The sequence below is a fragment of the Petromyzon marinus genome, chromosome 19, assembly GCF_048934315.1.
Source record: "Petromyzon marinus isolate PM22_M1 ecotype Great Lakes invasive population chromosome 19, UKy_Petmar_22M1.pri1.0, whole genome shotgun sequence".
In the NCBI taxonomy this organism is placed as follows: domain Eukaryota; kingdom Metazoa; phylum Chordata; class Hyperoartia; order Petromyzontiformes; family Petromyzontidae; genus Petromyzon; species Petromyzon marinus.
Genome location: NC_133685.1, coordinates 2,247,528 through 2,274,978, shown reverse-complemented (window position 1 = coordinate 2,274,978; position 27,451 = coordinate 2,247,528). Strand labels below are relative to the sequence as shown.

General features: G+C 47.2%; 1 protein-coding gene across 1 annotated transcript; it reads right to left on the bottom strand.

Annotated features, from left to right (window-relative positions):
- Positions 1-891: 891 nt before the first annotated feature.
- Positions 892-27,451, bottom strand: LOC116943932 (uncharacterized). Its single transcript, XM_032957296.2, has 2 exons — positions 26,379-27,451; positions 892-14,045 (listed from the first exon to the last, which is right to left on the bottom strand). The coding sequence occupies exons 1-2, from the start codon at positions 26,977-26,979 to the stop codon at positions 13,807-13,809; spliced, it is 840 nt and encodes a 279-aa protein (XP_032813187.1). The 5' UTR covers positions 26,980-27,451; the 3' UTR covers positions 892-13,806.

Here is a 27,451-nt window from a genome sequence, read left to right as displayed (position 1 = left end):
AGTCCGTGGATCGGCGGCCGGATGAAGGTGCTTTAACGCACTCTGCCAGAGCAGCGCATTCTCTCTGTCTCTGGGGAGGCGGGACAAGCCCCTCTCTGTACCAGCGTGGACGGCACCCTCCTCGTGTTCACCTTCTGAAAGCGCTCGCTCGTCACCGTGGCGTGCGCGATGACCACCACCACCACGTGACTTTTCTTTCGTGTTGTGCGCAGTGCTTTTTAGCGCCACAGCGCGTGGATTTGTAACGTTTATTTTCATTTGTGTTGCTGGTGACTTTGTGTATTTTGATATCGAAGTCGCCTCCAGTGCTTTTGCTGCTGGCGGCAATAAAAGTTGTTTAAAAGTCAAAGTCTCTGTCTCTCGGGTTCTTAGCCCGTGTGTGTGGAGGAGGGGGGAGCAATGGTTCGATTCCCACTCACGGCCGACATCAGTGACGATTATCTGAACCGGGCCCGGGCATCATCCCATATTGTTGACTCAAACGAGTAGCTGGTGCGGTGAGTAAACATCGCCACTAGGGAGACAAAGGCGGTCGAGCGTGGTGCTGGCCATCCACAACGGCTCGTGTGCCGTGCCGGCCTTCATAGGTGCTACTCGCTATCAGCACTTGCCACTACAGCCTGTTAATGCTATATACAGCTGACATTTGTATATATAAATGCGAGACAAATTTACTGTGTGTGTATCTTTACACATGTATAAGTGTCCCTGTGGATCTGCAGTGTTATACATCACTCGTGTGTTGATCTATAACTGTGCATGTGAGTGTCCGTGTCTTTCCATCTCTCTCTCTCTCCCTGTGCGTGCAAAGAGTTCGCCTCTCCGCCTCCATCTCGCTTCACACCCCCCCCCCCCCCCACTCCTTCTCTTAAACTGAGTCGAGCGTGCGGATAACATTCGGAAGAGCGTTTATTGTCGGCACGCACGCGCGCGCGCGAGTACACCACCAACAAGGCAGAACCGCCCAGCTCGTAGTTCATCAGAGGAGCAACCCCATGCAGGGTTGTGACAGACACACACGGGGGGTGACGGGTGGTGTGTGGCGTGCGGTGGGTTCTCGCACAGATGTTGGCGTTGTTGTCCTCGCGAGCCCGAACCAGAGAGCTCTCCGTCGCGCCCGCGTGGAGCGTAAACGACTGACATCGTGCCGATAGCACGGGGCTGGAACCGGCTTGTGCTTTCGCTCGACTCTAGGGTCACACTCTCGTTAAAACACGAACTTCACAACAACTGTTGTTTACAAACATTTCCTAAAAGAGGGGAGGTGGGGGGGGTGTTACAAAAGGGACAAATATCTCCTGAAATGTTTCGGTGGGTCCATACGCATAGACAACAATAACATCATCATCATCATCGGCCAGGGTCAATCCACTGCTGGATGAATGCCTCCCCAAGCCTCCACCATCTCCCCGAGCATCGTCCGATGGGGAAAATTCCTCCCGGCGAATTCCTACACCGCGATCTCGTTTCACTGTTCCATCTCCACGGTGGAAGTGCTTTCAATTAAAATTCCATATTTGGATTCTTGTACCCTAGAAAAAACGTACACCACTATCATGTCCTCATTCTAAAGTTGTCGTTTTCGTATTTTCTTCTTAAGGGCAAATAATAAAGTTTGTTCAAATCCTTCCAGAACATTACATGCAATGTATATCATTCACCCGGTCTATGTGCACGCTGTATTAGATACCGTCCAGTGTATATGTACTGTACGGCGCAGAGCACCACTGGCACATACAACAACACCACGAGTCATAATTCACAATAACAATGCCTCACGTTCATCTTGGGAAGGGCCATCGAGGCTCAAAACTCGTTGTTGTGCCTGGGGGTCGCGCTACATTGGGGCTCATAATGCAGTTTTGTTGTTGTTGTTGTTGAGTTAGATCGCGTAAATATATAAATGTGTCGTTAAACCCGCCACCACCCGACCACAGCCAATTAGTAAGGTTTGTCACGTAAACAGAACATGCCAATCTGTAAATGTTGCAAATATTGTGGGTTTACTCTCCAACTGTACTAGAAACAAATTGGCATGTTCTGTTTACGTGACAACCCTTACTAATTGGCTGCGGTCGGGTGGTGGCGGGTTTAACGACACATTTATATGATAATAGGGTTTTCCCCTTTTTTCTGGCAACAAAACAGGTGTTAAGATGTTAAAACACCAAACTGAAACCTTTTACAAGGAATCATGTCTGCATTAACCACAATACTTGTGGTCAAAATGCAAACAAAAAACACTCTAATAGTATATGTGGCATTATCTTTGACACTGATTGGTCCACATCAGAGACAGCTTTCTTTTGAGCCTCGTCTCAAACGGTGTTAGACCAGAGGACGCCAAAAGGCGTTACACGATCTAACCCCAAAAAACCAACCCACTGTATCATGGATGACATTGGTGGTGAAAGCCGACTGCATGTTACACATTGGAGCCGTTTGGCAAAACACAAATCGCACGATCGACAGTTTTAGCTTCACGCACAAAGAAAACCCGGACGACCCGGAGGAAACCCTCGCAGCACCGCACTGATGTGACCACGCGGAGTGGGGGGGGGGGTAACACTCAACGCTCCGCACAGATGGATTCAAGAATACATTGGCGTGCCGCCACCTCGCAGCGCGTTATCTCCACGACGCTAGGCCGTCTCTAGCCCGAGTGCGAACCGAGCGTCCGACGCGATGTGCCCATCGGTAAAATGCACGGCCTATATATATACACACGCGCGGTTGTGTGCAAGGCTATTGTCGTATAACTGGTGTATAAATATAGAACTACAATGTGTATATATATGAATGGTGTTATATGGTGCTGTATACACGTCAGTAGTGGGTACACGTTTACGTACTGCGTATACACATCATACATATCGTACGAACGTTAAAGTATCGTGAGTAGACACACGTGTAACAAAAACACATGCATAAGGTCCAGTATATGCTGTGCAAGTGATACGGGGTGCTGACATGCGTGTTCAACCGGAGAACACCGATATCCACATCACGCTGACCGCCACACAGACTGCCAACAGGTCCATCGATTCTGCTGACGAGACCCCGATGAGTCGAAACCGGTTCAAAACGGCTGCTGATGCTGACAAACATTTTGTTCGGAAACCGCCGATGATAACCATGGTGATGATCATGATGATAACCATGCCAATAATGCAACTCCAGTCATTTGTCTGGATGTATGCGCTGTGTGTTAAACTTATCTCGCACCGCACGTAGCCAACCGTGCTCATCGGAGGTGCGGGATAGAATGCCTCTTTAAAATCCCCGCGTCTGATTCGATCTGTTGGGAAGATTGCCACGACGCCTTTTCTGTTAGGGCCGCGCTCTCTCGCAACGAATTCGCTCCCCCCCCCCCCAGAGGGAAGTAAAACCCCCATAGCCACGTTCACTCCTCAAGCTCAGCGTCCTTGCAAGACGTAGCCTTCGTAGGCCATCGGGGAGGAGCAAGGGGGTCGGCCAACTGCGGCTCCGAAGCCGCATGCCGTGGCTCTTTAAAGACTAAAACAAAACACAAATTGCTCTTGTGTTTTTGGTTGCCAACTCCTGACTATGGGAGTCCAGTTTACCATGGGAGTCCAGTTTGCCATGGGAGTCCAGTTTACCATGTAAGTCCAGTTTACCATGGCAGTCCAGTTTACCATGGGAGTCCAGTTTACCATGGAAGTCCAGTTTACCATGTAAGTCCAGTTCAGCATGGAAGTCCAGTTTACCATGTAAGTCCAGTTTACCATGGAAGTCCAGTTTACCATGTAAGTCTAGTTCACAATGGAAGTCCAGTTCACAATGGAAGTCCAGTTCACTATGGAAGTCCAGTTTACCATGGAAGTCCAGTTTACCATGGAAATCCAGTTTCCCATTGGTAGGGGTCGACAACCTGCGGCTCTGGAACCGCATGCGGCTCATGAAGAACTTCTTCGTGCGAGTTATTTGTGAAGGACTACCGTCTCGTATTCACCGCCGTAACATTGCGGCTGTTGAAATATAGAGGTTGATTTTTTTTTTACCGAATTAGAAAATAATGGATGCTCTTGTTACTTTGGTTTCCAACCCCTGGGCAAGAGAATAGTGAGCCCGCGTCACTTGTGTGTGGATCGCACTTAAAGTTTCATGTTTACTGATTCAGTTTTTTTTCTTTGTGAAGTGACATTGTTGTTTCTAATAATGTAGTTTTGTTCGTGAAAGAGTACATTCTCACCATGCTTTGTGTATTTTTGTTGTCGTTTACGTTTTCGAGCGGTCCCCAAAAATTCTAAAACCTGTAAAACACACGGACCGATACTTGATCTTTGTACCGATATTCTCCGATGTACCGATACTCGATCTCTGTATCGCCACCTATTTGAACCTCGATTGTGTAACTAAGTTGTGTACCGTCGCAGGGCACCCATGAAACAATATAACTTCACAACTCCTTTGGGCCCTTCCTGCTGAAATAAATACACTATCTCTATCTACTGTTGGATGGAATCCAGTAGGTTACCGCAGAAGATGGGGCCAATGATACGTGGCTGTGATTGGATGGACTTGGTCACGTGTCGTTGCGTATCGCCATTGTTATGCCACTTTACTGCGTCCCTTCACGCAATGATTATTCGCCGCTATGTTATAAAGAACGTCAATAATATTCTTAGTTTTTTCGGTAAAGTCACGTTGAAGAGAAACAACAAAATAACAAAATATATATAAAACAATAAAAAATTCTCACGACGTTTCGACCATAACTCAAACGGTCGAAACGTCGTGAGAATTTTTTATTGTTTTATATATATTTTGTTATTTTGTTGTTTCTCTTCAACGTGACTTTACCGAAAAAACTAAGAATATGAATTACTGCAGTCACGAAAGCTTTAAATCAAAACGTCAATAATGTTTATTCTGATCGCCACTTTGATCAAAGATTATTATTTTTAGAAAGTCTTATATAAATACGTGCGTGTTATTTTTTATTGTTGTTGTAATTATTGATTTTTGTACAAGATAGCTCGTGGTCGAATGCCATTCTTGTCGAATTCGGATAGAAAGGTGAACTGGAAGGCCGACCCGATTCCGAAATGACTGTCACTCTCTCGCCTGTGTGTAAACATCGCCACTGGGGAGACAAAGGCGGCCGGGTGTGGTGCTCGTCACGCACCCCTTCGTGCATCGTGCCGGCCCTATAATAGGTGCTCGCGAACAGCACTTGCCCCAACAGTCCGTTAAAGGCTATACGGGGTGTCTTTGAATGCACGTTGTGTTCGCCACACCACTCGGTCCATCGTGTGCCGTCCCGGCCTTAATAGGTGCTTGCTAACAGCAATTACCCCAGCAGCCTTTATGGCTATATACACGGAATGTTTGTCTTTTGTATACTCTGTGTATATATACTGTACTGTAATGACATACGCTCAAAGAATAAGATATATATGTATATATATCCGTCAAGTAACTGTGGGGTGGAGCCGTAGCAAAGTAGTTGGCACACTACGCTTCGAACCCGGCAACCTGAGTTAGATTACCGGTCACGGATATAACAAAAGTAGCGAGTGATATCTGGACCAGTGGTGGCTCTCCCTTCATCAGCTCCGCGGTTATAAATACTACTATTGTATATATATACTGCCATATACGTAACACTGGAGGTACATATTACTATGTCGTACACGCACGTATGTATTCACGTACACGGGAGTATAGGCTATATGTGTCTGTAGGGGCTACCCCTTAAACCCATACAGACTCCTACAAATATCCCCGACAGACTTCACGTGAAGTTCTAATGACCCCTCTCAATCCGAGAGACCCACTCACTCCTACAGGCCCGTTCACATATCCCATGACAACCCCATACAACCCCCTCCCCCCGACAGGGATCTAGTAACAGACCCCGACACCCCCGATACAGATCGCATTCAGACCTCTGCAGACCCCATTTAGGACCCCACTGGGTGTCTGGAGCTACGGCGTTAGCAAGACTGCAGGGTTCGTGGAATGATCGAGTAAACAAGTCAATAACCACACTCATAAATAAATGCACAAACAAATATAAACACACACACACGTACATGAAGGAATTAAAGGAGTAAATATGGAACAAATACGGAGGAAGATAAACAAGTCAACAAAACAAAGGCAAATAAACAAAGACGGGTATAAACGCGTACACAAATATGTAAACAAAATAAAGTTGTAAACAAAACGAACACGTAAACAAAGATACACACGAGTCTAAACACAAATGAATATTGAAACATACCAAAAAATTACAATTTTAAACACACAAACACATAACAATAGAAAGGTTAGCAAATAAACACGAACAAATAAAGACATAAACAAAGGCATGTAAGCTAATAAACGCATCCAGTAACAGCAAAAACACGAATATATAAGGCATGATACATAAAACATGGGTTCAATAACCGACACGCACATCATTATTAAACAAACACCGAGGCATGAACACGTCATTAACAAACACACACATTGTCACGATATGACTTTATTGATGACTTTAGCCTACGTGTGTTAGATTTACACATTTTATAAATATTGGGCCCTTAAATAGTTGTTGGTGCAACTCAGGTCGCCCTTTGCAAAAAGAAGGCAATGTTGTTCCACATGTGCTCAATGGGTTTATTTCATCTCCTGGTTAACATGAAGGAGACAACAACAAACAGCACGAGACAAACACGTAGAGTCATAGACAAACACCAGTACAGAACACACAGCATCCGACGCCTGGGCTTATGGGGTCAGGGTTACAGCTTCCGAATCCATTTGTAGAGAGCGGTTCCGGACCTAATTTTGGTCACCCGTTCAAATCCACCCGGCGACTCAAAACAATTATCGCCAGGCACCACTTGATTGGTCGAGGCTCGATTATTATCAACTGGGTGGTCATGCACGATACAGCCGACGTTCTCAGCTGACTGCTCAGCAACAAAGCGATCACACGTACACATATATTACAACAAATAAATAACAATACGACTACAATAAGTCTCCATCCCACAGTTGTAACAATGGCAAGTGTGTGTGTGTGTTTTTACCCATCTCATCGAGCACACGGTATTCTGCGAGTGACATTTTTTTTCAACAGCATTTGCACGGATTAATGCGAGCAACCACTCGACTGGTTTCGAAATTCAGTGTCTCGTGTAAACCAGCGGGAGCAGAGTGAGGCTTGCTTAAACCAATGTTGACGAACTACCGTTTATATTCTTAGTTCTTTCGGTAAAGTCACGTTGAAGGGAAACCGAAAGAACTAAGAATATGAATTACTGCAGTCACGAAAGCTTTAAATCAAAATTGAACTACCGTTTGTTTGTAGGCAAGGGCACTGTTAGACACAGGTCCTAAGTTGGACACAACACCCGACAAAACACAACACGTACAATAATCATGAGCGTCGTTGTGGAGAGAATATAAGTAACAAAATTATCTTCACATCGACGCTGATGATCATTTTGTGATATATGTGTGTAGATATATATACAGTCGTGGGGAGACGTTCATTCAGCAGTGGATTGAAAAAGGGTCTTAAAGAAATCGCTTTGTTGCCGCGCAATGAGGGGCTGTGGCGGCCGCCATTTTTGCTCGCAGTGAAACGCGCTCCCATTGGTCCATACGAGTCAGAGACGCAACCCAAAATGGCGCTCCCCCTCGTGCTTTCGGATTGTGCCACAGGTGATGGGACGCTCTTTTGTTAGCTGACCCAAGAAGCTCACCTCCTCTCGATCGAAACGTCGGACATCATGCCAAAGATTAGCGCAGTACAACCCAAAAACACCGAATGACTAAACAACACAACCGCGACACCCAATATTGTTGCAACTCAATACATATTTAAAATATATTGGGTTGCAACAATATTTAAAATATATTGAAATCGGCGACCCGGATAGTATTGGCAATACATTGATTCTTGAACCATATGGAAATATATACTCCCTGGGTCTTTCTGTCAAGTCACGTAAATAGCAATAATAGATCACGACATTTCGATTGCAACACAAGCAATCATCGATTGCTTGTGTTGCGATCGAAGAGATTGAAACGTCGCGATCTATTATTTCTATCTACGTGACTTGACCGAAAGACCCAGAGAGTTTGAATTCCTGCAGTCACGAAAGCTTTAAATCAAGATTCACATGGAAATATATTTTAAAAATTCAACTTTAACTGTGTTCTATGGCAGCGAAGTTGATTCTGTTAAAATAATATCACGAATCTGCATGTGTAAGCCATGTTAGAGCTGCCTCCCACAATGCATTGTATTAAAGTGTACAGCAGTCTCGCTTTAGTGACGGCAACGCCACAGCGTGATGTGGAGGCGCAACTGATTTTGACTTCAAAGTATTTGTCTTGATATTGTGACAGTCTAAGTGTGTAGCTACTAGAGAAGACCTGTTTAATGTATTGGGTTGTGTCTCCCTTTAAACTCAAGAGCTTCCCAAACTACAGTCCTCGCGACCAACCACAAAACTCGACAATACAAACAAAACTAACAACAACAACACAGTAACACAACAACAGCTGGTGTTAGATAGAACACGACAAACCAGCCGCTCACCAACCACACCGCAACAAACACGCCGCCATTATCCACGTGCGGCAACACGTAAAAGACACGTAACGGCAACACAAACACGACAATGTGCTGTAGGCTATACCACATTGGAACGCGAAGTGACAGCTAAAAGCCAGTATTGCTTTCGTTTTCACACAGAGACCTTTTCATAAAAACTCATGATATAAATCATCTTAATCATTATCATTAACACCATCATCATCATCATCGTGGCCAGCCAGTATGACCTTTGACACAGTACTGCCCTGCGGTAACCATCAGCGAGCCCCAGGGGGCAGCCGCCGTGATGTATGAACTTCTTGAGCGCCGTACCTAGCCAACAGTGCTAATCGGAGGTGCGGGGAATGACAACAAACTAAACACAAAAGCAGTTTTAAATAAATTAGTTTTCAGTCTAAATGATTTAAAAGTGCATCGCTCCTAATATCGGAAGGAAGAGCGTTACAGACGGCCGCAGAAGCGCATCTGAAAGCGCCGCGCGATGCGGTGACCGTCAAAAACAGCCACTGCGAGGATGATCACCGGAGTTCGCAGTGATTGATGGTTTATGTCCCTTGACGAGTTCAGCAAAGGCATTATGGGTTCATTTGTGGCAACCACTTTGTGCGCAATAAGTGCGATGTGATGTCATCACTTCTTAGAGAAAGCTGTCACGTGATTATAAATAGAGCATCCGTGTGCACACGGAGGAGCTCCTTCAGGGATCAGTGCAATCGACGCTGTCACATCGAAGGATCGAGATTGAGCTGAGCACAAGTCATCGCCTGCAGAGTTGGTGATGAACCGGCGAGCGATTGGTTGGAAGAATAGATTACTTAATCGTTATCGTTTTTGCCCCCTCCGTCTCGTCATGTGTTCTGTGTGATATCATCATCACCGTCATCGAATAAGTATGCGGTTCTCTTATATAACCGCAACGAATCGATTCACGCACGAACAAATGGATGTGACTAATCGCGAGCAAGAAAAAAACAAAATCGAATCCGATCGATGCATCGTTTTCGTCAGCACGCGCCCTTTCGGCGTCTCACGAACGGCTCCAGTCGATCGAGTTGCGAGCAACTCGCTGCAGATTGACCCTTGGAAAATGTAAACAAAATAACCTGGCGATGATTGCTGCAGATGCTGCGATTAGCAGTATCGTAAAAGCGCAGTTGACAATTAAAAAAAACTCAACGCGTTCATCAATAACACTGCGTGGCTTTAAATTATAAAATATATAAATGGCTCTCCTTCATAGCACACATATATGGAAAGTTAAGACGTTCAAAACACTGAGATGTTTGTCTCAATGGCCGTGACCTAGTTTATTTGAGGGTTGTTATCAGATAACCGGTAAACCGGTTTTTCATAATCGATTACCGCTCTTTTAAAGTCACGAACCGGTAACCGTTACCAGTGGAATGTTAGTAGCGAGTGCCCCAAACGGCACGCGCGAACGGACAAACCGCACGGCGGCCCAAGTCGCCGAGTGGTAAAAAATGTTTCCCACTAGTTTTTTTTACGTTCAAAAGGTACAAATGTTATATTTACTCTATATATGCGGAAACCCGGTAACCGATTTTTTTACCGGTTTTTCATGCGGTTACCGCTAATGCAACAACAAAAACATCGATTTGAACAACCCTAGTTTATATATATATAGCAATGTATGCAGTAGAGTGCCTACATGTATGTGTGTGTACGTGTATATATAGGTATATGTCTCTTTATGTATACAGGATAGGTGCGCGTGTGTGTACGTAAGGCTATAAGAGGATCTTTGTATATTATAGGGAGCGGTGGGGCAGTGGTTAGCGCACTGCGCTACTAAACACGGCGACCGGAGATCGATCCCCGTTCACAGCCAACATCGGTGACGAATATCTGAACCGGTCCCTGGGCTCTCCCCGAGGTCGACTCAGCCTTAAACCACTACCTGGTGGGGTGTGTAAAAACATTAGCTCTGGGGAGACAAAGGCGGCCGGGCGTGGTGGTGCCCCCCCCCCCCACGTGTGCCGTCCCGGCCTTCAGAGGTTACTACTCGCTAACAGCACTTTCCCCAACAGTTTGTTAAGGCTATACGCGGGAGATCTTTGTATGTATCTTTGTGTGCACACACGTGTGTGCTGTGCACGTGTGTGCTGTGCACGTGTGTGCTGTGCACGTGTGTGCTGTGCACGTGTGTGCTGTGCACGTACACACCTGTGCGCACACCTGTGCATGCACAAAGATACATACAATGATCTCCCCCGTATAGCCTTAACAAACTGTTGGGGCAAGTGCTGTTAGCGAGTAGTAACCTGCACGCGTCAGTGACGAATCCACGGTGCCGAAGCGCATTTGGAGTTTCTCAATTGAATCCACCTGCCCGCCTGATTATCAACCGAGACCGGGGAAAACCCGGAGTGAAGTTTTTTTTAGTTTCAAAGCCTCCTCAACTTGGATTCTGGAGCCACCGCCACTGCTTGGCTCCACGCGGTGACAGAGGTAGGAGGAGGCGTTTGTGAATCATTCAAGCGCTTGAGTCGAGGACTTTCAGCGTCGTTACAAACAGCATCGCGCCGCATGTAAACCGAGCCCGGGTCGCGCCCGGTTCACGATGGGAACAAACACCGGCTCCGTGAAATAAACCACAGGCCTCTGCCAATCAGGAGCGAGCGTGGTGCCCACGTGGAGCGGTACAACGGCCGGGCCACGTGGAGTTGGAGGCGCAGAGGCCTTGCGGGTTGTCGGTAGGCACGTGACGAGCATTCCTCTTCACACGCTTTCTCGTGGTACAATCGCGCGGATTATCGAATATTGCGACGTATTGCAGCCGATGTATAGACGTGGGGTTATTGTGCGCGCTCATCAAGTTACGGCGAGGCTGGTGGAACGAATGAAGGAGTCGACGAGCTGGGAGATGCGCAGCGCACGGGAGAGACCGAGAGACCGAGAGGTGACACAAGAAACGAAAGAGCCCTCGCTCGCCAGGCGAACGATGCACACGAGACGGGGTGCGAACGAGGCAGACAGACGAGAGACAACAGATGGAGGACGCAAACGAGGCGGTTCGAACGAGACGAACAATACAAACGAAACGGCGTTAACGAGACGGTAGCACAAAAACACAACGATACCGATGGTACAAATGAGACGGATATTTGTTTTTAAAGTAAAAATCTAATATCGATCTCCGAGTCGTGGTATTTCTGAGAAGGTGCGGAGTAGGGAGGTGGGTGGGGGGAGTCGCTAGGGGCCGTGAGCTGTCACGGTTCTGCGCAGCGCTTGGCAGCAGCGATAGAATTCTCTACCACTCACTCCGTCGACAATCACGCACACAGACCCACACACAGACCCACAAACAGACCCACATACAGACCCACAATCAGACCCACACACAAACCCACACACAGACCCACACACAGACCCACACACAGACCCACACACAGACCCACACACAGACCCACATACAGACCCACAATCAGACCCACACACAAACCCACACACAGACCCACACACAGACCCACACACAGACCCACACACAGACCCACACACAGACCCACACACAGACCCACACACAGACCCACACACAGACCCACACATGCACTTACACACGCACTTACACACAGACCCACACACAGACCCACACACAGATCCACACACAGACCCACACACAGACCCACACACAGACCCACACATGCACTTACACACAGACCCACACACAGACCCACACACAGACCCACACACAGACCCACACATGCACTTACACACAGACCCACACACAGACCCACACACAGACCCACACACAGACCCACACACAGACCCACACACAGACCCACACGCGCACTTACACATGCACTTACACACAGACCCACACACAGACCCACACACAGACCCACACATGCACTTACACACAGACCCACACACAGACCCACACACAGACCCACACACAGACCCACACACAGACCCACACACAGACCCACACACAGACCCACACACAGACCCACACACAGACCCACACACAGACCCACACATGCACTTACACACGCACTTACACACGCAGACTCCGGCGCACACAGACTCACTCTTGCATTTACACACAGACACGCGCACACGCAGACTCACGCACACAAACTCGCATACTTACACAAAAACTCCCGCACACAGAGACTCGCACTTGCACTAACACATTCAAACACGCACACGTAGACGTATGCACTTACAGACTCAGGCACACATATACTCAAACATAAACACACAGAATCACACATCCACATATACTCGTTTAAGGCTGAGTCGACGTAGGGGTGGCCCATGCTCGGTTCAGACATCAGTCGCGCCACTCGCGTCAATCCTGACCGGGGAAGAAGGGGAACTCGCGTCGCCGCGGGCTGGTGGGAACGCAGTGCGCTAACCACTGCGCCACCGCTCCCCGCGCCACAGACGACTCGCGCAGGCCACTCGTAGACACGCCGGAATAAGTTAGTCGAGATCAGGTAAACAAAACAAACAGCGACAGTAGTTTCAGCACTCTACTCGTCAACAACAACGGCAACCACAACAATAAAACTACGACTATTAATATCAATTACAAGCAGGTGGCAAAGGAGCAGCACTTGCAACTGCCTGGCTCGCGCGCTGCTCTTAGAAGGGCCCCCATGAGAATAACGCTCAGAATGTAATTTGCCGTATCGCTAATTGCAATTGCAGTTGATAACAGTCGTACTAAATCCGTGTCATTACGGTATATGGACAACGAGGATCATACCGGAACGCTGCTGTGTGGTGTAATGGTTGGTTGTCGCGCAGTGTGGACTTGCAAATCCAGTGCGATTCGGTGCGGTTCTATCTCCGGACGCGGCAGTTAAAGGGAGTTTCTTAACCCCCCCCCCCAACCCTCTCCATCCAGCAGTCTTCTACAAACGGGTTCGCCATAGTTAGTCGATCGGCAGGTTGCGTGTGTTGGGACAAAGTGTGGGTAACTCCCACGCCTTATAAGATGTGGAAGCCTAGGCCAAAACACGCGCACATGCCCTCCCTGGCGGGTCTCTCTCTCGCTCTCTTAGAGCTACTGGCGCGGGTGTTAGGCCCTTCCACCAGCAGTGTCTCGAGCCCTGCAATTGCAGAGCCGCGCCTTTGCCGCCCTCCTCCTCCTCGCCATCACCACCACCATAATCATCATCATCGTCGAGGGTAGCAGTGGAGAGTGAGTGCGGAGTGAGCGCCGCACGACGGCGTGGGCCCTTTGTTGTTGTTTACAGATCATCACTTTTATCTCTCTTCATCTTCTTGAGCTTCATGCGCCGGTTCTGGAACCAGATCTTCACCTGCCTCTCGGTGAGGTTGAGACCGCGCGCCACCTCGTAGCGCCTGTCCCGCGTCAGGTACATGTTGAAGAGGAACTCCTTCTCCAGCTCCAGCGTCTGCTGCTTGGAGTAGGGGCAGCGCTTCTTGCGGCCCGCTCGCGCGTGCAGCCAGTGGGCCGACGGGTCGCCTGTGGGGAGGAGGGAGCAGGACAGACGGACACCGTGAGGACCGGGAGTCTCCGGTGGTACAACATCACGCTGGCCAGCCACCCTGCCGTGTGCCGCACTGATGAACTACCGGTGGTACATCACGATGGCCAGCCACCCCGCCGTGTGCCACACTGATGAACCACCGGTGGTACATCACGATGGCCAGCCACCCTGCCGTGTGCCGCACTGATGAACCACTGGTGGTACAACATCACGCTGGCCAGCCACCCTGCCGTGTGCCGCACTGATGAACTACCGGTGGTACATCACGATGGCCAGCCACCCTGCCGTGTGCCGCACTGATGAACCACCGGTGGTACATCATCACAATGGCCAGCCACCCTGCCGTGTGCCACACTGATGAACTACCGGTGGTAGTGATGGTAATTGTACTACCGACTCTCTGGCGAGATGGTACACGGGCAGGCGAGGCGGATACCGTGAGGACTGGAGTATCGCCTGCTGATACTATGAAATAAATGGACAATACACTGCCTTCACATACCTGTCCCTCGACACAAACCAACCTATCTTTAGACATCCCATCAGTCCCACGGACCTTCTGTGAGTGCGTGGTTTTTCTGTGTGTCCATCTGTCAAGCTATGGGACCGACATCGAACAGAGATGAGCCCCTGTCAATCCATGTGGTAGTTCACCATACACGGCATTGGTTCAAGCAAGCCTAACGCTGCTGATGAGACGCTGAAAGTCAAAACCCGTGCCGAGTGTGCTCGTGTTGAACCAATGCTGCTGAGATTCTAAGGGGGTGTGTACAAAACACTTAGCGATTTAAGTGGACAGACAACCACGTGAAGGCAGTCGTGTTTTTGACTCATTATCCGAGTGACGATATTTTCAATCAGTCCTGGGACTCCCCTAGGTCGATTCAGCCTCAAATGAGTACCCGCTGCGGTGTGTAAACATCGCCACTGGGGAGACAAAGGCGGCCGAGCGTGATACTGGCCTTCATAGGTGCTACTCGCCAACGGAACTTGCCCCAACAGGCTGTTGCAGGCTATAGGGGAGATCTTCGTCTTTGTAATACTCCACTAACCCGAGTACACAAACATATTTAATGACGCTGCTGCGATGGCAGTGGTGGTGCACAAAGCACGGACGAACAACGACGACGAAATAAACCCAACACGCTCCGTGTCAATGCCACTGCCGTGTGCGTGCGTGTTGGGGGGTGGGGGGGGGGGCTTAAAGTGCAAACGAATGTAACAGGGTGACGTTTCGGGCAATGGCCCTTCTTCATAGCATTGCTCACCTAATCAAGCCACCGTTGTGTTGACGAATCTGGCAAGTTCGTTTGTTCTCACGCCCTGGCGAGTGCGACGCACGAGTTATCCGCGAACACACGAGCGCAAACACCTCCCTTAATATTCGCGACGTCTCGCGTTGCCCGGATGTCCGCGAACATTAAGGGTCCGCGTGTTATGTTGAACTTCCTTCGCACCGTACGTAGCCAGCCGTGCTCGATTGGAGGTACCGTTCACTGTGCTCATCGCTTTACGAGCAGCATCGGACATCACATCCCCCTGCCCCCTGTCCACAAAATCCGAACGTATTCGTTCCTTAACCCGTGCATTCGATTTATTCCTGGACAAAGGATTATTTTGTCACTCGACATTTTTTCACGTTGACGCTGCTGCTAGGCTGCCGCGGAGTAAGATGTAATCGGCGTAAGGCACTACTACTACGACCACTACAGCTTCGTTCCCTCCCTTCAGTCCCCATTGTTCACGTCCCTATTAGACCGACACAGCGCTTACTTGCACATGTACCTAACGTTCTTGTTCTTGCTCCCCTCGCTCGCATATTTATGTTGGCACTCTTCCTTTTAGATTCGCGTGTGTTTCATTTCGGAATGTCCAAAACGCCTCCGTTTAACACGTCGGCTTTCGCGACCAATATAATTCATAATATATATATTTTTGTTGGGTTAAATCTAACCAAACAAAAACCTCTTATGGATAAAAACACCTCGTTTGTTCTCTGCACAATATTCCTCCAAGGATTCTGCGTACTCGTTCTCTGCGAGGTCGATGTCTTCGTTCGTGTTGCTGCTGCTGCTGCTGCACTCACGCAGCGCCACGGATCTCCCCGTTTCAAAGAGTCGGGAAACTGTGGCGGCAACGGGATTATAATAATTAAAATAATCTGTGTAACAAATAAAATAAACTCAACCTACAGCACAAGGTACGCCTATCCGTAACATAACACTAACAAGAGGATTTCTCCACAAATCTGGCTGTCGCCTGATGAAGCAAGTTGTAATTACTGGGAGAAACGTCGTACTCAGATTGTAAATGTTGTGGATTTGCTCTCCAACACACCGGTTAGTGCTGTACTCGTGACGAATTGGCCACGTTCTGTTTACGTAACAACCCTTACTAGTTGGCTGTGTCGGGTGGTGGCGGGTATAACGACATATATTTACGCGATATAATCCAAAAACACCTCTTATGGATAATATTGGTCGCTAAAGCCTGTGTTATACATAATGATCCTATATGATTGTACATATACACATACGTGTATCGTCATCGTCATGAAACGAACAGGTTTATGGGAATATTTGGTGCAGTGAGAACGAAACTAGAAACGAAACTTTTTTAGATTTTATTGGCTAAGGCTCCACTGAGCTATGCAGCTATTTTTCAGAAGCGACCTGGCCATCACAAATGACAACTCAACGAAGTGGCTTTATCGCGTGTAAATATATAGCAGCCAAATACTCTTAAGAAGCGCGTGTTTGGTTCCAGTTTTCAAGTTTCATTTATTAGGTATAGCTCTGTGAGCAATGCGGCTCTTAAGTCGGGTGCAACTGCAACAAACAAAATTTGAACACAGAACATCTTAAAGCGACAACGTGTAACAGAAACATAGTGGAATAAACCAGTAAAGATTCAACACAAAAAAAAACCTTATTAAAACGCTGTGTGCAAAAATCAATGTGGTGCAAGCCAACAACAACAACCATCAGACAATTTAGATTAACCATATGTTCTCGAATCACCAAAATAAAGCTATAAAACAATGTAACAACAGTAATCATGGGACCTGTGATTTTACATTTAACAATAAACGATATAATAACACGTACGACAAAACCTGCGGAGCTCTACAGGCGAGGAGATGGAGCAGCCTTCTGGACTGTTCCGGCTGGAAATTCACCACGGCGAAGAACTAACTCGGTCACATAGATCCTGGGCAAACTTGTAGCTGTGTCTACTTGTGTGTCTATATGTGTGTTTGTGTGTCTAGTTGTGTGTCTAGATGTGTGTTTGTGTGTCTAGTTGTGTGTTTAGTTGTGTGTTTAGTTGTGTGTCTAGTTGTGTGTCTAGTTGTGTCTAGTTGTGTGTCTAGTTGTGTGTCTAGTTGTGTGTCCTGTTGTGTGTCCTGTTGTGTGTCTACTTGTGTGTCTACTTGTGTGTCTAGTTGTGTGTCTAGTTGTGTGTCTAGTTGTGTGTCTACTTGTGTGTTTAGTTGCGTGTCTAGTTGTGTGTTTAGTTGTGTGTCTACTTGTGTGTCTAGATGTGTGTCTAGTTGTGTGTCTAGTTGTGTGTCTAGTTGTGTGTCTAGTTGTGTGTCTAGTTGTGTGTCTACTTGTGTGTCTAGTTGTGTGTCTAGTTGTGTGTCTAGTTGTGTGTCTAGTTGTGTGTCTCGTTGTGTGTCTAGTTATGTGTCTAGTTGTGTGTCTAGTTGTGTGTCTACTTGTGTGTCTAGTTGTGTGTCTAGTTGTGTGTCTAGTTGTGTGTCTAGTTGTGTGTCTACTTGTGTGTTTAGTTGTGTGTCTAGTTGTGTGTTTAGTTGTGTGTCTACTTGTGTGTCTAGATGTGTGTCTAGTTGTGTGTTTAGTTGTGTGTCTAGTTGTGTGTTTAGTTGTGTGTCTAGTTATGTGTCTGATTGTGTGTCTAGTTGTGTCTAGTTGTGTGTCTACTTGTGTGTCTACTTGTGTGTCTAGATGTGTGTCTAGTTGTGTGTTTAGTTGTGTGTCTAGTTGTGTGTCTAGATGTGTGTTTGTGTGTCTAGTTGTGTGTCTAGATGTGTGTTTGTGTGTCTAGTTGTGTGTCTAGATGTGTGTCTAGTTGTGTGTCTAGTTGTGTGTCTAGATGTGTGTCTAGTTGTGTGTCTAGTTGTGTGTTTGTGTGTCTAGTTGTGTGTCTAGTTGTGTGTCTAGTTGTGTGTCTACTTATGTGTCTAGTTGTGTGTCTAGTTGTGTGTCTAGTTGTGTGTCTACTTGTGTGTCTAGTTGTGTGTCTAGTTGTGTCTACTTGTGTGTTTACTTGTGTGTCTACTTGTGTGTCTAGTTGTGTGTCTACTTGTGTGTCTAGATGTGTGTCTAGTTGTGTGTTTAGTTGTGTGTCTAGTTGTGTGTTTAGTTGTGTGTTTAGTTGTGTGTCTAGTTATGTGTCTGATTGTGTGTCTAGTTGTGTCTAGTTGTGTGTCTACTTGTGTGTCTACTTGTGTGTCTAGATGTGTGTCTAGTTGTGTGTTTAGTTGTGTGTCTAGTTGTGTGTCTAGATGTGTGTTTGTGTGTCTAGTTGTGTGTCTAGATGTGTGTTTGTGTGTCTAGTTGTGTGTCTAGATGTGTGTCTAGTTGTGTGTCTAGTTGTGTGTCTAGATGTGTGTCTAGTTGTGTGTCTAGTTGTGTGTTTGTGTGTCTAGTTGTGTGTCTAGTTGTGTGTCTAGTTGTGTGTCTACTTGTGTGTCTAGTTGTGTGTCTAGTTGTGTGTCTAGTTGTGTGTCTACTTGTGTGTCTAGTTGTGTGTCTAGTTGTGTCTACTTGTGTGTTTACTTGTGTGTCTACTTGTGTGTCTAGTTGTGTGTCTAGTTGTGTGCTTACTTGTGTGTCTAGTTGTTTGTCTACTTGTGTGTCTAGTTGTGTGTCTAGTTGTGTGTCTAGTTGTGTGTCTAGTTGTGTGTCTAGATGTGTGTCTAGTTGTGTGTCTAGTTGTGTGTCTAGTTGTGTGTCTACTTGTGTGTCTACTTGTGTGTCTAGTTGTGTGTCTAGTTGTGTGTCTACTTGTGTGTCTACTTGTGTGTCTAGATGTGTGTCTAGTTGTGTGTCTAGTTGTGTGTCTAGTTGTGTGTCTAGTTGTGTGTTTGTGTGTCTAGTTGTGTCTAGTTGTGTGTCTAGTTGTGTGTCTAGTTGTGTGTATAGTTGTGTGTAGTTGTGTGTCTAGTTGTGTGTCTAGTTGTGTGTCTAGATGTGTGTCTAGTTGTGTGTCTAGTTGTGTGTTTAGTTGTGTGTCCCGTTGTGTGTCTAGTTGTGTGTCTAGTTGTGTGTCTAGTTGTGTGTCTACTTGTGTGTCTAGTTGTGTATCTAGTTGTGTGTGTAGTTGTGTGTCTAGATGTGTGTCTAGTTGTGTGTCTGGATGTGTGTCTAGTTGTGTGTCTAGTTGTGTGTCTAGTTGTGTGTCTAGTTGTGTGTCTAGTTGTGTGTCTAGTTGTGTGTCTACTTGTATGTCTAGTTGTGTGTCTAGTTGTGTGTCTAGTTGTGTGTCTAGTTGTGTGTCTACTTGTGTGTTCAGTTGTGTCTAGTTGTGTGTCTACTTCTGTATTTACTTGTGTGTCTAGTTGTGTCTAGTTGTGTGTCTAGTTGTGTGTCTAGTTGTGTGTCTACTTGTGTGTCTAGATGTGTATCTAGTTGTGTGTCTAGTTGTGTGTCTAGTTGTGTCTACTTGTGTGTCTAGTTGTGTGTCTAGTTGTGTGTCTAGTTGTGTGTCTAGATGTGTGTCTAGTTGTGTGTCTAGTTGTGTGTCTAGTTGTGTGTCTAGTTGTGTGTCTAGATGTGTGTCTAGTTGTGTGTCTAGTTGTGTGTTTAGTTGTGTGTCTAGTTGTGTGTCTAGTTGTGTGTCTAGTTGTGTGTCTAGTTGTGTGTCTAGTTGTGTGTCTAGTTGTGTCTAGATGTGTGTCTAGATGTGTGTCTAGTTGTGTGTCTAGATGTGTGTCTAGTTGTGTGTCTAGTTGTGTGTCTAGTTGTGTGTCTAGTTGTGTGTCTAGTTGTGTGTCTAGCTGTGTGTCTAGTTGTGTGTCTACTTGTGTCTACTTGTGTGTCTAGTTGTGTGTCTAGTTGTGTGTTTAGTTGTGTGTCTAGTTGTGTGTCTAGTTGTGTGTCTAGTTGTGTGTCTAGTTGTGTGACTAGTTGTGTGTCTAGTTGTGTGTCTACTTGTGTGTCTAGTTGTGTGTCTAGTTGTGTGTCTAGTTGTGTGTCTCGTTGTGTGTCTAGTTGTGTGTCTAGTTGTGTGTCTAGTTGTGTGTCTAGATGTGTCTAGATGTGTGTCTATTTGTGTGTCTACTTGTGTGTTTAGTTGTGTGTCTACTTGTGTGTCTACATTGGTGTTTAGTTGTGTGTCTGCCTGTGTGTCTACTTGTGTGTCTAGATGTGTCTAGTTGTGTGTCTAGTTGTGTTTAGTTGTGTGTCTACTTGTGTGTCTACTTGTGTGTCTAGTTGTGTGTTTAGTTTTGTGTCTAGTTGTGTGTCTACTTGTGTGTCTAGTTGTGTGTATAGTTGCGTCTACTCCTGTGTCTAGTTGTGTGTCTAGTTGTGTGTCTAGTTTAGTGTCTAGTTGTGTGTTTAGTTGTGTGTCTACTTCTGTGTCTACTTGTGTGTCTAGTTGTGTCTACTTGTGTGTCTACTTGTGTGTCTAGTTGTGTGTCTAGTTGTGTGTCTAGTTGTGTCTACTTGTGTGTCTAGTTGTGTGTCTAGTTGTGTGTCTAGTTGTGTGTCTACTTGTGTGTCTAGTTGTGTGTCTACTTGTGTGTCTAGTTGTGTGTCTAGTTGTGTGTCTAGTTGTGTGTCTAGTTGTGTGTCTAGTTGTGTGTCTAGTTGTGTCTACTTGTGTGTCTAGTTGTGTGTCTAGTTGTGTCTACTTATGTGTCTACTTGTGTGTCTACTTGTGTGTCTAGTTGTGTGTCTACTTGTGTGTCTAGTTGTGTGTCTACTTGTGTGTCCACTTGTGTGTTTAGTTGTGTCTACTTGTGTGTTTAGTTGCGTATTTGTGTGTTTGTTTGCTTGTGTATTTACTTGTGTGTCTAGTTGTGTGTCTAGTTGTGTGTTTAGTTGTGTCTACTTGTGTGTTTAGTTGCGTATTTACTTGCGTGTTTGTTTGCTTGTGTATTTACTTGTGTGTCTAGTTGTGTATTTACTTGTGTTCACATGTGTGTTTACTTGCGTGCTCTATTTAAACCAAGGATCATGCGTGAGATCTGTCAACTAATATCTGGCACAGAGCAACATGTCTCGTCTTAAGACTGCATCTTGTAAAGTCAGTTTCTTCTCCTTCACTTCTCTGGCCCTCTTTGATGTTTCCTTATCCTTGATCTTACAAGGCGCCTTGAGACATTGGTGGAAGGCGCCTTACAAATACATGTACAATGTCCCTACATGTTCCTTTTCAGGGTTAAGGGTTCCTTGCACTGAGTATTTGACAGAACAATTGGGTTTCCAAACATTCCCAAATCTTTTTTGGATTCATTTATAAAAAAAACACTAAGCGACCAGTAACAAGCAGCACTATTAAAGTTGGTATATATGCGTTAATAGGTGTCTTGAATAGCGCAAGGTTCTTATTATTATTCCTACAATAATTTGGGGAAAACTAAGAGACGATGGTGGCAAGATGTAATTCCAGAGTGGAGCAATGGAAGTGAAGACGCAGAAAGAAGAAGTGAGGTGACCGGCAGTGTGGTGGGTGAGTGTGGTGGGTGAGTGAGTGGATGAGTGTGCGGGTGAATGAGTGGGTGAGTGCGTGTGTGAGTAAGTGGGTGAGTGTGTGGATGAGTGTGTGGATGAGTGAGTGGGTGAGTGTGTGGGTAAGTGTGCGGGTGAGTGAGTGGGTGAGTGCGTGTGTGAGTAAGTGGGTGAGTGTGCGGGTGAGTGAGTGTGCGGGTGAGTGAGTGTATTGTTGCGACCGGAAGTGTGGTGAGTAGGTGAGAATGTACATGAGTGAGTGAGGTGTTGTCGGTAGTGTAGTGGTAAGCTACGAACCCGGCGACGCGAGTTCGATTCCCGCTCACGACTAACACCGGCGACTATTATCTAAACCGGTCCTGGACCTCCCCTAGGTGGACTCATCCTCAAATAAGTATCTAGTGCGGTGTACAAACATCTCCACTCGGGAGACAAAGGCAGCCGGGCGTTGTGCTGATCACCCTGTGTGCTGTTCCGGTCTTCACAGCACTTATCCCAAACAGTCTCTTAAGGCTATAAGGGGGAATCTTTGTTTCGTGTTGGTGTGGTGAGTGAGTAGGGGGGTGAGTGAGTAGGGGGGTGAGTGAGTAGGGGGGTGAGTGAGTAGGGGGGTGAGTGAGTAGGGGGGTGAGTGAGTAGGGGGGTGAGTGAGTAGGGGGGTGAGTGAGTAGGGGGGTGAGTGAGTAGGGGGTGAGTGAGTAGGGGAGTGAGTGAGTAAGGGGGTGAGTGAGTAGGGGTGAGTGATTGTGTTTTGAGCTTCAGTGTGTGGTGGTTGAACACACAGTAGTGGATGAGACGTAACAGAGTTTGCTTGACCGAGTTCGCAACACGGGCGGAGGAACCAATGAGTGGAACTTCCACGTTGATGGAGATCCACCCAAAGTTGATGAAGATTGACCAGCGGACTCAGTGTCACTTCTGTTTATATTTATCCGCTACTCCCACACTGCTATAGTTCTAACCGCGAGTACCAATATAGCCGACTTCACTCTTGACATACCGGTATTTAATAATAATAATAGCAATGAATAGTCCCCTTCTAAGTCCACGTCAGTGATGGTGGTCATGAACGCATTCCATATCTCCCCTATATACAGCACACAACACATACACAACATATACACATCATATACACAACTTATACACAACAGATACACAGAGGACACGTAGTAGGCACACAAGCATTCTACAACATACACTATACACACGTATAGCAAATTCCAGATACATAACAATTCCAATTATATAATGGACACATACAGGACATGTAACATGTAAACTAACTATTTAAACCTTGTTTTTAAGCAGCTAAGACCCGCTGATTCCATATCTCCCCTATATACAGCACACAACACATACACAACATATACACATCATATACACAACTTATACACAACAGATACACAGAGGACACGTAGTAGGCACACAAGCATTCTACAACATACACTATACACACGTATAGCAAATTCCAGATACATAACAATTCCAATTATATAATGGACACATACAGGACATGTAACATGTAAACTAACTATTTAAACCTTGTTTTTAAGCAGCTAAGACCCGCTGAGTTATACACCTCTTTTTCAGAAGCGAAGTGGACAGCATCCAAACACTCTAAACGCGAAACAGAACCACGTGACCACGAGAACGCCGCAAACTCCAAATACCCAGCGGCAGCAGCAGGCATCAGGGTCGGGATCGAACCCACGACGTCCTGCATACCAGGCGAGGTAGTTAACATCTCCTGGCCACCCTGATGATTATGAGAGAGGGAAACACGCAAACTCCGAATACACAGTAGCAGGCATCAGGATCGGGATCGAACCCACGCCCTCCTGCATACCAGGCGAGGTAGTTAACACTCCATTACATAATATAACCTTATCAAACAGCGCACGGAAACAGATGCATAACAAATAGACACATATATATTCGTTATTGTACAACTAATACATGAAGTACACTAGACACACATGGCAAATACACAACAGACGCGTTGCAAGTACCAAACGGAACAAAAGATACATACAAAATAGACGCAATCCAAACAGCTGGTATGTAACGGATACACAAAGGACACAAATCGCTGCGTAACAGATCGTAGATACACAACGTCTACGTGGCATGTGCATGACGAGAAGCGGGCACGCCAAATAGAAGTGAACGAGCAGATGCATGATAGGCACGTCGCCATCATCATCATCAACAACAGCCTGCTCTATCCACTGTTGGATGATCCCCCTCCCCCTCTCTCTACCCCACCACCATTGTTGTGGCCGTCTCTCAAACTCGTGGACCGGCGCGCGTTGAGACGATCTCAACGCTCCGTCTCCGCGGGGCACGTCTTGTTGGGCGCGTTCACTCCTTTGACCGCCACTCCGTTGTTAGTCTCGGCCGCTTGCCCACATCACCATCATCATTACTCACGCCGCCGTCACCACCACCACCATCATCATCACCACCACCATCATCACCACCACCAGCAGCATCATCATCACCACCATCATCATCACTACCACCATCACCACCATCATCACTACCACCATCACCACTACCATAATCACCACCTTCATCATCATCACCATCATCAATAATGCCGCCGTCACCACCACCAGCATCATCATCACCACCATCATCATCACTAGCACCATCACCACTTCCATAATCACCACCATCATCACTAATGCCGCCGTCACCGCCACCATCATCATCACCACCACCACCAGCATCATCATCACCACCATCATCATCACTAGCACCAACACCACTGCCATAATCACCACCATCATCACCACCACCATCATTATCCATTCGGGCGACGTGCTCTGCACCGGCTCGCTACACTTTCTCTATCGATTGATCTCGCATACTCGCGCGCGTGTTCTCTCTCTCATCCACGCGCTCCTCTTTCTACCCCTCTCTCTGTGTTCTTTATAATCCACGTGTAAGTAGCGACTAATACTGGACATTATAGCTTCACAGCTCATCGGATTCCTCCAGGATAAAAACAAAATATTCTGAATATAGTAGGATTGTAGCTACTGAGTACAGTACCAAACATAATACAGCAAACATGTACCGCTCGGGCAAAATTCATACCAAATACACGACAGATCCACGAGAGATACGAAGTACATAAGAGACAAATACACTCGATAAGGAACATAATATGCACAAGCCACCTTCTAGACACATATATAAGATATACAATGAAGGTAAATACTGTACTGCAATCAATATATTCGATGCATAAATTCGACGCAACCGAATACCACGCTAATATTTGACAAAACAACAGATATACATATCACAATACATACGACATGTGAATTAACAGGCACGCAATACTTTATATATACATGGAATACATAGCAAATTCATAATATATCATCGACAATAAGATAAGCGTACACAATATACGCAAATAGATCAGCCAACAACTTACACAGAACGAAAACAAAGCAGAAACGCAGCAGATCAATATAAAATAGAAGCATTAGACACACTGGGTATTATACATAACACACACAGAAACTGCTGCATAAACCATTCCAAAACCAGACCCATGATCGTTACGTAACGTATCGATTATTTACACCAAAACATGATTTACAACAGGCAATTCCAGAAGCATAATCGACGTACAGCAGATCGATAATACACATGATATACTAAGCAGACACAGACCCGATACATGCACGGCATGAGAAGTCGAAGGCACACCAGAGGCAGTACATGGCGATAGCAGACAGCCGCACACAGATACGGATGGATAATCCCGACACAGACCAGACAGACAACAGATACATGTACACAATGAACACACCTAAAGACATAACGTACACATCGAAGGCACGTAACATGCATCCGAGTTCTGTAATGAGACCAACAGACACACAACATAAACACAATAGACAATAGCGAGACACGTATCAGACACATACTTACATAACAGAGACATAACAACACACACAAAACGGACACACACATATATAACAAGACACATCAAATACTTAATAGACACACAGCAGACGTGTGCCAGACATTTACGAGATTTATGATGGATTGATCACAGACACATACATAACAGAAACATGATTCACACACCGCAAGCGCATATCAAGCACAAATCAGATACACATCATGTATATCATCATAATACCAAACACATAACAGTACAGAATACACACAACAAGCATATAGTCATATAGACACGTGATATAACGAATGTGCAATAGTTACATATACACAAAGGAGACATGCACATACATACTATACATGCCTACATCATATATATGTCAATGTACACAATAGACACCACACTCATAATATATAAACAACAGACACACGAGGCACATAACACACACAACAGACATGCAGCAGAAACGACACGCAACACAGACGACATCATCCACACGCCAGTGAGACACACAACACGCACACACCATGGCAACACGTTCCAGACACACAACAGATGCGTAATAGACTTACATCACAGACACACGATCTACATAAGGGACACACAACACTCCACCACGTTCCGTCGCCCATCATCACCACCACGACCACTACCACCACCACCACCGCACGGGCCGCTTGACGTACTCGCTTGTAGCCGTGCCCGGCTCTCCTCTCCGGGGTCCGGGCCCGCCAGGTCCCCCTTGTGCTCGGGGTAGGGGTCCCCGTGAGACCCCAGCACGGGGTCCGGGGTCTCGGCGACGACCCCACGGAAGAGCAGCGACTCCGCGTCGAAGCGGCCCACGCTCATTCCGTCAGAGCCGACCTGCAGGAGTCCCGGCGCGGGTCCGCATCCCCCCGGCCGGCACGCCAGCCCGTAGGGAGCCAGGGAACCCTGCGGGGACCCCATCCCGACCCCGGGGTAGAGGCCGCCGCCGCCGCCACCGCCGCCGCCCGTGAGAGACTCGAGCCACGACGACCCGGGGGGGTCCTGACCTCCTCCCGGGGGTCCGTAGAGCCCCGGCTGAGTCCAGGGGGGGCCCCCCTTGTGTTGCTGGAAGCCACACGCCGCGTGAGGAGGAGGAGGCGGTTCAAAGTCTGGCAGCTGGAAGGCGGCGATGCGGCGGTTCTCGCTGGACTGGAGGAGCGCCGGGAGGGAGATGCTGTCCAAGGGGTCCCCGCGGGGTGCAGCGTCCGCGTAGAAGCGAGCGTGGAGGGGGGGGCCGACCCCCTTTAGGGGTCCGGACATGGTCGCGGGACTCCTGTGACACCGCCGTCACGAGTAAGTGGGGGGGGGGGGGTCTGGGTGGGGGGCAAGGGGGATGTGGCCGTGGGGGGGGGGCGGTGGGGGCTCAGGTCGGACCCACTAATCCGAGAGGAGCGTGGTGGAGTGTTTTTGGAGCGAGCCCCCCTCCCCTCTGATGGCGATGACGATGGCCGCTCTTTGCTCACGAGCACTCGCTCCCAATTGTGCTCGCACGCCCTACTCGTCACGAGCCAGGGGCTCGCGTTGTATAACCGCAGAGACAGAAACACTTCTTCCCCGATGCACAAACGCTGCCCGAACCGAGCGCTCCGGCAACGGCGGCAGCACGCGCCTCCTCCACACTTCACCGGCGGCACGGACGCCACTCGCTGGCTGCACGCGCGCGCGACTCTGAACCCAACGACTCCGCCCAGGGCTCCTCGCGCCTGCCCAACTAAGAAACGAACGCTCCCAG